The 10026-nt window shown below is 35.9% G+C and overlaps 1 protein-coding gene across 1 annotated transcript in view; it reads left to right on the plus strand.

The window, feature by feature from the left end:
- HMCN1 (hemicentin 1) overlaps positions 1-10026 on the plus strand; it is a 297578-nt gene that overhangs the window by 147600 nt on the left and 139952 nt on the right. The window contains exons 33-38 of the mRNA XM_053693857.1: positions 392-500; positions 787-956; positions 3317-3468; positions 4694-4817; positions 5651-5752; positions 6498-6674. Of these exons, the coding sequence (XP_053549832.1) occupies positions 392-500; positions 787-956; positions 3317-3468; positions 4694-4817; positions 5651-5752; positions 6498-6674 (834 nt within the window). The remainder of the gene's footprint in view (positions 1-391; positions 501-786; positions 957-3316; positions 3469-4693; positions 4818-5650; positions 5753-6497; positions 6675-10026) is intronic.

Consider the following 10026-nt stretch of genomic DNA (forward strand, 5'->3'; position numbering starts at 1 on the left):
CACAATGTACCCTGTATGTCACCGGTCGTTAAGGGTTTTTTCAGGACATAATAGCACAAGTCTAGCAAGAACACGCTATTAATGGACTCCCTCCAGCAGGCTTTGTGGAATAGAGCAGTCTCAACGCTGGTGGCAAGATTGCGCTATAAAACAATCAAGTCCCAAAAAAAGGCCAGTGACATACAGGGTACGTCGCTGGTCCTTAAGGGGTTAAAGGCAATATAAATTCTAAAAAAAAAACCCAGTAAAAAGATCATTGGGGTTGTGATTAGTTCAACTAATTTAATTAATAATATTTCCAATTTGCAAAGTTTTTCCTTGTAAAGAATCATGAATATAAATATTTTATTATTTTTAAAGGGGAACTCTAACCTTGTGTGTTTTGTTCCAGTTCCCCCTTCTATAGAAGGTGCCGATGATCCTGGTGACTTTACAGTAATAGAGCAAAGCCCTGTAGAGCTAGAATGTTACGCCAAAGGAACGCCACCTCCAGCTGTCCAGTAAGTTCCCCAGCCTTGGCTGTATGGTTTTACAACAATGTAAAGTATAGATCACAATCATATTGTAAATTAACTGGAGACTTCATCTTCCTACGTCTTATGCTTGTGTAAAAACAAACATTAGCTGTATATGAGCATCAATAGCTCCTGCCTCTTTAAGTTATTATTATTATCGGTTATTTGTAGAGCGCCAACAGATTCCGCAGCGCTATAGTTTTATATTTTATTTACACTTTATCTATCTATCATTATCTAATTATTTATCTATCTATCTACCCTTCTTCAGGTGGCTAAAGAATGGAATTCCAATTGTAACCAGCGGTGGCCTCAGGATTGAGTCTGACGGGCAAAAGCTTGTTATTCCTAGTGTCCAATCATCTGACAGCGGAAGCTACCAGTGCGTATTAAAAAATGAAGCAGGGACCGTCAGAAAGAAATTCAATGTCACTGTACATGGTACGCTATAAAGCGGTGTATGTATTTTTATGATAACTGGTGCTTGATCTCTTCTGCTAACAGCCTGTCTACTTGTGTGACATTGTTTACCCCAGAGCGCAGTTTAAGGGATAAATCCTCTTTACAGGTGACCCTCGTTCAATTTACACCGTTTCAGAATAACAACCTTTTTTCCAGTCCTGTGACTGCTATTGAAAAGCATTGAGAAGCAGTGCATTTATTAAAATAGCCAGTAGGTGGAGCTGTCCGCTTGTGTTGCAGCAAAGCCAAGCAAGCTGAAATTAATCAGTTTAACCAGACCTGAGCTATCGAGCAGATTTCAAAGGAACAAGATCTTCCTGTCTATAAGTCAGTCCAGATCGGAATGCATAGAAAGAACTGTTTGCAGAAAAATGCAAGTGAAGTCTGTGTTGTGTGATTATTTTATTAGATTTATAATGCTGATAAGCATTTAAAGTCTTAATTTCAAAGCTTTAAAAATAATATATTAAGTGTTTCTTATGACAATTTTGAGAGGGGCCTGGAACCTATCTCCCTCACTTCCCAATGACTTACATTATAAACTGGGTTTCAATTTACAACGGTTTCAATTTACAACCATTCCTTCTGGAACCTAACCCCGGCGTAAACTGAGGGCTACCTGTATAGGTAAATGAAATCATCTCCATACTGTAAGATTCACAATAAAGGCAATTATAAGATATGGCCGTCAGAATAGGAAAAAGATGTCTAAATGAAACAGCTTTGAATATTCCATGACATCAATATTGCAGGTTAAGTGTTTATCATTAGCTTTCAACAAAGAATACCAAGAGCACAAAGCAAATACACTGTTTAAATGTAAACTGCATGCCCATATGAATCATGAAAGTTTAATTTTGACTTTAGTGTTCCTTTAAATGCAGTAGAACTGAATAAACAACAAATACATCATAAAAGACAATGCAATAATATTTACTTTGAATTTTAATTGGGCAAAATATTTTTCCCAATTTCTAAGTTTCCTTTTATTTCCCTGTCCACCGTCTCATGTGACAGCTGTCAGCCAATCACTGATATGTATATATATATAGTTATAAACTCTTGAACATGGTGGGGGCATTGAACAACAGCACCACTACTTAACTCTTACATATTGTTATAAAACCATAAGTGGTCCAGAGATGTAGGATAGTACGAGAATAATGTTATCAACAGAATTCCGACACATTAGATTTGACCTCTCTATAAAATAGGTTGGAGAAGATTAGATCACTTTTAGTTATATCTAGGAGTCAGTATAAAGATGTTTTAACTTTCTGCTCTATCCTAATAAACTTAAAGGGACATGAAACAAAAAAATGTCTTTATACAACTTTACAAATTACTTTTGTTTGTACATTTTGCTTTGTTCACTTGGTATCATTTAATGAAGGAGCAGCAATGCACTACTGGGAGCTAGCTGATCACATTTTGTGAGCCAATGAGAAGAGGCATACATATGTCGCCACCAATCAACAGCTAGCTCCCATTAGTGTTTGTTCCTGAGCATACCTACATATTCTTTTCAAGAAAGGTTAGCAAGAGAACAAAGCAACTGAGATAATAGATGTAAATGGGAAAGTTGTCTAAAATTGCATGAATCATTAAATTAAAAATGTGGGGTTCATATCCCTTTTAAAATAATAGATAGCCCCTTGTGTCTGGGTGAAAGGAAATGTCACCCTCTGCAAACAAAACAGCTATTCATAATAAGAGCAGTGATGACTTTGTTACAACCTCATTCACACGGAAAGCAAACAAATGACATAGCTTTTTTTTATTATTATAAAACAGTACCTTTATCTACTAGCACTTCATGAGAAATCCAGTTGTAAATATGTTTATTATTAGGAAGACATTTGTTATTTGTTGTTGGAAATTTCAATATCATTTTTACTGCTTATTTCAATATTTCATTTATTTATTTTATATGATTTTTGAATAACGATTTGTTTGTGAACCCTTTTGTAATCTTTAATCACCTTTATATACTTAAAAGCAGGGAACACCTCCGTCCTCAAGGTAAAAATGTCCTGTAGAGAATTGCATGAGAGTCTTTATAGTACTGGTGACAATTCTTACAGAATGTCACAAGCCCAGAGATCAATATAGAATCGGCCCCTAGTGAGATCTGGTAGCAACATGAATTCACTTTTCACAACAGAGATATAAACAAAGCTACTTATCCCTTGTGTGAGTCTCTCATTTGTTACTGTTTTTTTTAAGTGTAAAGAATCTAGTCCAGTCTGCAAAATAAAAGTTTAAAGTTTTGTCAGATTTTTTATTTTGACTGTCATCTGCAATTAAGATTATTTTAATGTTTTTTATTATTTTTGTAGTCCGTCCCACAATCAGATCTGGTCCAACTCAGGTTTCTGTGCTTTTGAACAAGCCGATAACTGTGCAGTGCGTGGCTAGCGGAATACCCAGCCCCCACATCACGTGGCTAAAAGATGGACATCCATTCAATGTGGCCAAAGGGAATGTCAAAGTAAGTGCACTAACAATAGGATTACAATTGGTTCCCATATTGGGTAAATGGTATCTCAATTTGTTGCACCTGGTTGCTATGGAAGTTTGGCAAAAAATTTTAACACTGGGATTTTGCTCACTTGTGAACTGCAAATGGCAGCCTTGTTTACTTTATTGGTTCTTTTGGAAATAATCATTACAAGTTTGAAATTGTGTTGTTATTTTATCCTGTTCATTCACTCACAGAAAATGACATCGGTTTGATGGTAGATTCCTTCAAAACAAGTTTAGCAAAATCTATCACTATACTAGGGTTACATATGAGGAAACTTTGTTTTATAGGGAAAGCAAAGTCAGAATTTAACTTTAAACAGAAACAAATGACCCACACTCAAAAAGCACTTACAATGAAAATCCTTTATTGGAACAACACGGGTGCATGACACAGATAATCATCGGACGCGTTTCGTGCCTACACAGTGCACTTAGTCATAGGTACCTGTGACTAAGTGCCTGGCACGAAACGCATCAAGTGATTATCTGTGTCATGCACCCGTGTTGTTCCAATAAAGGACTTTCATTTTAAGTGCTTTTTGAGTGCAGGCCGTTTGTTTCTGTTTTTGGATTTACGGAGGACTCATCCGTTCCGGTCGTACCCCGCAGCAGCTTGGAAATTGTAGTTTTCCCCTCACATTGTTCAGTTCTGGTATTGAGAGGATTGTAAGCGGTACGCTTGAAGCAGAGGTTTGGGTTTGAATCAAAATTAAACTTTCATGATTTTTTATACAACTTTCCAATTTACTTCTATTATCTACTTTGCTTTGTTCTCTTGGTATCATTTATTGAAAAGCATACTTAGGTAGCCTAATAGCAGCAATGCACAACTGGGAGCTAGCTGCTGATTGATGGTTGCATGAATATGCCTCTTATCATTGGCTTCCCTGTGTTCAGCTAGCACTTAGTAGTGCATTGTTACTCTTTCAAGAAAGGATGCCAAGAGAACAAAGCAAATGTGATACTAGAAGTAAACTGGAAGGCTGTGTACAACTGAATGCTTGATCTGAATCATGAGATAACATTTTGGCCTTCATGCCCCTTTTATGTATTTGTTAGTGGAGCAATACAGAACGTTTATTCCCTCTACTTCATTTCTACAGATGGAATCTTTTCTCTCTAGATCTTTTTAAAAAGGGAGCTCAGTATCCTTAGTTGCGCTAATTTCCCTCGTTGTTTTGTTTTTAAAGATGGAATCTTTTGGCCGTGTGCTACAATTCAAGAAAACTCTGTTGGAGGATGCTGGGAAGTTCACCTGTGTAGCAACTAATGCAGCTGGTGAAGCCAAGCAAACTATATGGCTAAATGTTCATGGTAACGTATAAGGGGGTATATTTAAGGGACAGCAAAGTCAAAATTAAACTTACACTATTCAGATAGAGCATGTCATTTTATACAACTTTCCAATTTACTTCTATTATCTAATTTGCTTTGTCCTCTTGGTATCCTTTGTTGAAAAGCATGCCTAGGTAGACTCAGGAGCAGAACTGCACTACTTGGAGCTAGCTGCTAATTGGTGGCTGCAAACGTGTTCCTCTTGTCATTGGCTCACCCAATGTGCTCAGCTAGTTCCCAGTAGTGCATTACTGCTCCATCAACAAAGGGTAAAAGGAGAATGAAGCAGAATTGATAATTGACTGTAAATAGGAAAGTTGTTTAAAATTGTATGTTCTATCTGAATCATGAAAGAAAAATTCTGGGTTTTATGTCTGTTGGTTAATGTCTATATACAGTAATAGGGGGTCAGACCATCTCACAGACTGTGGGCACAGGGTACCTCCTTTTGCAGACGTAATCTGATTCACATTTTTTTCTGTGTTATGCCTCTGAGTGAAATTATTAAATGTAAAACTCATTTTCTCTGTACTGCTGATATTTCCTGAGTTTGCAACTTAGCTGATGGGCTGCAATATATTCACTAAAGAGATTTTAGTAAAATATATGTTATTATCTTATTTTGTCATATTGTTTAGTCCAGGTCTGCAGATTAGACATAAATATATGACATGAATAAAAGTATACTACATTGTACAGTTTTTAAAGGAAAAGTGCTGAAATTCTGCAGAGTATCCAACATTGTATGAGTGTATTTATCACATTTAAAATGTTTTTAAATAAACAATAACCGGTAAACTTTTAATTAATAGTGCCACCAAAGATAGAAAACTCTGATGACATAATTGAGGAAACTGTGATTGCCGGTAGTCCTGTGATACTTGAATGCAAATCATCTGGGAATCCTCAGCCAGGTAGCTAAGTACAGTATTATTGCCGCATGCAATTTAGGGTTATTGTTATCAATTTTATTTTTGATTATTGTGTTTTCTTATAGTTTATTGTTTTCCATGCATTAATGATACTTTCCTGTTATTTGCTGATTAAAGCCAGTTTACTAATTCAAACTGTGTATCTTCTAATGGATTGGAATAACTTAGAAAACAAAGTGAAATTAATGTACGTGTGATCAAATATTGCAATGTGTGTGGTGATAGTGGTCACTCTGCTCAAGTATTGTATGTTTTTTTATTCCTTAATCTTTTAGTTTAGAAGGGTGCTGGTAGCTTAAAATGAATAGTAGAATAATTTGCTAAGCCCATTTCTGGAGAAACATGTAATAGGTGCTAAATCAGCAATCTAAAGAAAAAGCAAACAGGTAATACAAAACCATGTTCTATAATCAAAGGAGACTTTGTATTTTTTAAGACTTTCACCATTTGTACAGGATTCTGAATAATAATTTACCCATATACATATTGTCCATCTTATGTATTTACTTCTGCTCTTCATTGAGCTCTTTAAATTATTATCTAATTACATTTGAAATAGCAGGAATATAATATATCAAAATAATTGGTTTAGGGGCTTTCTTTTATCTTACCTTTTTATCTTTATTTTTTATCAATGATCAATTTAAAAATAAATGTGGTTTCCATTATCATTTGTATCACAAATTATAGAACATATCAATAGCCAATGTTTTTTTTTGTTATACAGAGATTACATGGTTCAAAGATAACCGACCACTAACCAGTACAGGTGATATTACACTATCAGATGGAGGACAAATAGTCCAGGTCTACGGTGCCCAGCTCCTCGATGCAGGTGTTTACAAATGTGTAGCTACAAGCATTGCTGGCTCAGCAGAACTGATATACAGGCTTCAAGTTCTTGGTAAGCAACAGTTCCATTACACCAGGTATTTCATTATTGAGCATATAATGCCATCTTTCTTTTATCATGCATTTAGAAAAGTGTGTTTTAATTACTGCAATATTTAACATTACACCAGTGTTTTAAAGGGATATGAAACCCAAATTTTTTTCTTTCATGATTCAGATAGAGCAGCAATTTCAAGCAACTTTCTAATTTACTCCTATTATCAATGTGTCTTCGTTCTCTTGGTATCTTTATTTGAAAAAGCAGGAATATAAACTTAGGAGCAGGATCATTTTTGGTTCAGAACCTGGGTAGCACTTGTTGATTGGTGGCTGCATTTAGTCAATAATAACCAAGCGCCAGGTGCTGAACCAAAAATGATCCATCTCCTAAGTTTATATTCCTGCTTTTTCAAATAAAGATACCAAGAGAACGAAGACAAATTGATAATTGGAGTAAATTAGAAAGTTGCTTAACATTGCTGCTCTATCTGAATCATGAAAGAAAAAAAAATGGGTTTCATGTCCCTTTAACCCCTTAATGACAGAGGACGTGCCAGGTACGTCATAGAAAAAACTCCCCTTAACGACAATTGACGTACCTGGCACGTCCTCTGTTGCTTGAAGTGCTGGAAGCGATCATGATCGCTTCCAGCTGCTTCCAGGGGATTGTAGTGATGCCTCAATATTGAGGCATCACTGCAATCCCCTATTTTACCCACCGATGCAGAAAGGGCCACTCTGTGGCCCTCTCTGCATCGGCTATTGATTGCAAAACATTCGATTACGTTGGTGGGTGGGAGCAGCTTCCTGGAGCTTGTTGCGATGTGTCTTACCAGGATCGGATATAGCCTTGTGTTCGGTTGTGGCGGCGGCGGCGGGGGGGCGGCGGCGGGGGGGGCGGGGGAGGTGCGCGCGCATGCGCGCGCACGCAAAACATGGATTCATGTACAAAAATGGCGAGTGGTGTCTCAGTTGTTTAGTAAGGGATCTGGGAGGGGGAGGTATGTAGATTGTTCAGGGGGGGCCTGCTACACTACAGAAAACACATTTTTATTATAAAAAAGTAAAATAAAACAATTTTTGGGGGCAAATTGGGTACTGGCAGACAGCTGCCAGTACCCAAGATGGCGGCAAATAGGTAGATGGGGATGGTTAGGGAAATGTATGGGGGGGATCAGGGAGGTTGTGGGGTAAGGGGGATCCATCACTGCACACTGTATGAAAAAAAATAAAAAAAAATTATAAATGCTTTTTATTTCAGTACTGGCAGACTTTCTGCCAGTACTTAAGATGGCGATGGCAATTGTGAGGTGGGGGAGGGAAGAGAGCTGTTTGAGGGGGGTCATGGGGGGATCAGGGGGTGGGATGTGTCAGGTGGGAGGCTGATCTCTACACTAAAGCTAAAAATTAACCCTGCAAGCTACCTAATTAACCCCTTAACTGCTGGGCATATTACAAGTGTGGTGCGCAGCAGCATTTAACGGCCTTATTATTACCAAAAAGCAAAGCCAAAGCTATACATGTCTGCTATTTCTGAAGAAAGGGGATCCTAGAGAAGCATTTACAACCATTTGTGCCATAATTGCACAAGCTGTTTGTAAATAATTTCAGTGAGAAACCTAAAATTGTGAAAAATTTAACAGTTTTTTTTATTTGATCGTATTTGGCGGTGAAATGGTGGCATGAAATATACCAAAATGGGCCTAGATCAATACTTGGGGTTGTCTACTACACTAAACTAAAGCTAAAATTAAACCTAAAAGCTCCCTACAAGCTCCCTAATTAACCCCTTCACTGCTGGGCATAATACACGTGTGGTGTGCAGCGGCATTTAGCGGCCTTCTAATTACCAAAAAGCAACGCCAAAGCCATATATGTCTGCTATTTCTGAACAAAGGGGATCCCAGAGAAGTATTTACAACCATTTATGCCATAATTGCATAAGTTGTTTGTAAATAAATTCAGCGAGAAACCTAAAGTTTGTGAAAAAAATTGTGAAAAAATCAACAATTTCTTTAATTTGATCGCATTTGGTGGTGAAATGGTGGCATGAAATATACCAAAACTGGCCTAGATCAATACTTTGGGATGTCTTCTAAAAAAAAATATATACATGTCAAGGGATATTCAGGGATTCCGGACAGATATCAGTGTTCCAATGTAACTAGCGCTAATTTTGAAAAAAAGTGGTTTGGAAATAGCAAAGTGCTACTTGTATTTTTTGCCCTATAACTTGCAAAAAAAGCAAAGAACATGCAGACATTGGGTATTTCTAAACTCGGGACAAAATTTAGAAACTTTTTAGAATGGATGTTTTTTGGTGGTTGTAGATGTGTAACAGATTTTGGGGGTCAAAGTTAGAAAAAGTGTGTTTTTTTCCATTTTTTCCTCATATTTTATATTTATTTTTATAGTAAATTATAAGATATGATGAAAATAATGGTATCTTTAGAAAGTCCATTTAATGGCGAGAAAAACGGTATATAATATGTGTGGGTACAGTAAATGAGTAAGAGGAAAATTACAGCTAAACACAAACACAGCAGAAATGTAAAAATAGCCATTGTCATTAAGGGTAAGAAAATTGAAAAATGGTCCGGTCATTAAGGGGTTAAACAAATGTATGTCTATCAGCGCCACAATAATACCATACAAGCTAATATCTGATGTAGGCGGAGTCTCCCAACCAGACTCCAAAGTTTAAATGTTAAATAGAATGCCAAGATACAGCGCTACACTACCCCCAAAAGAGGGTTGTGTTGCTAAAGATGGTGTCCACGACTTAGAAATATATATTACATAAAAGTAAATAAATTATATTACATATAAATGTTAAACGTTAAAAAAGGTTAAAGGTTAAACGTTAAAAAAGGTTAAAAGATAAGGATATTGAATGCAATTCTAGAAATTATATAAAATTAACAATTGTTTTATTAACATAAAATTACAATTAGAATATGTTACCAAACTAATGGAATGTCCCATACAATGTCCAAGAAGTAATGTCCCATGCAAAATACAAATAGTTAAGTCCCATACAAAAATATCCAAAAAAAGTGTCCAAAGTGAGTGTCCCAAAAATAATAAGTAATAATAAATAGTAGAGTGTCCAAAGTTGAGTGTAAAAATTGGTGTTAAAAAATAAAAAAATTTGTGTAAAAATCAAAAAATTTGTGGACAAAAAATATATATTGTATAAAAATATAAAATATATAAAAAATATAAAATGTAAAAGATAAAATATAAAAATATATGAGTTGTGATCAGCAACCCATAAGAAAAAAAAAAAATATATATATATATATATATATATATATATATATATATGATAGTGAGTTGATGTCGTGAAGGTGTACACCTAAAAA

Source organism: Bombina bombina, chromosome 10 (assembly GCF_027579735.1).
Source record: "Bombina bombina isolate aBomBom1 chromosome 10, aBomBom1.pri, whole genome shotgun sequence".
Taxonomy (NCBI): domain Eukaryota; kingdom Metazoa; phylum Chordata; class Amphibia; order Anura; family Bombinatoridae; genus Bombina; species Bombina bombina.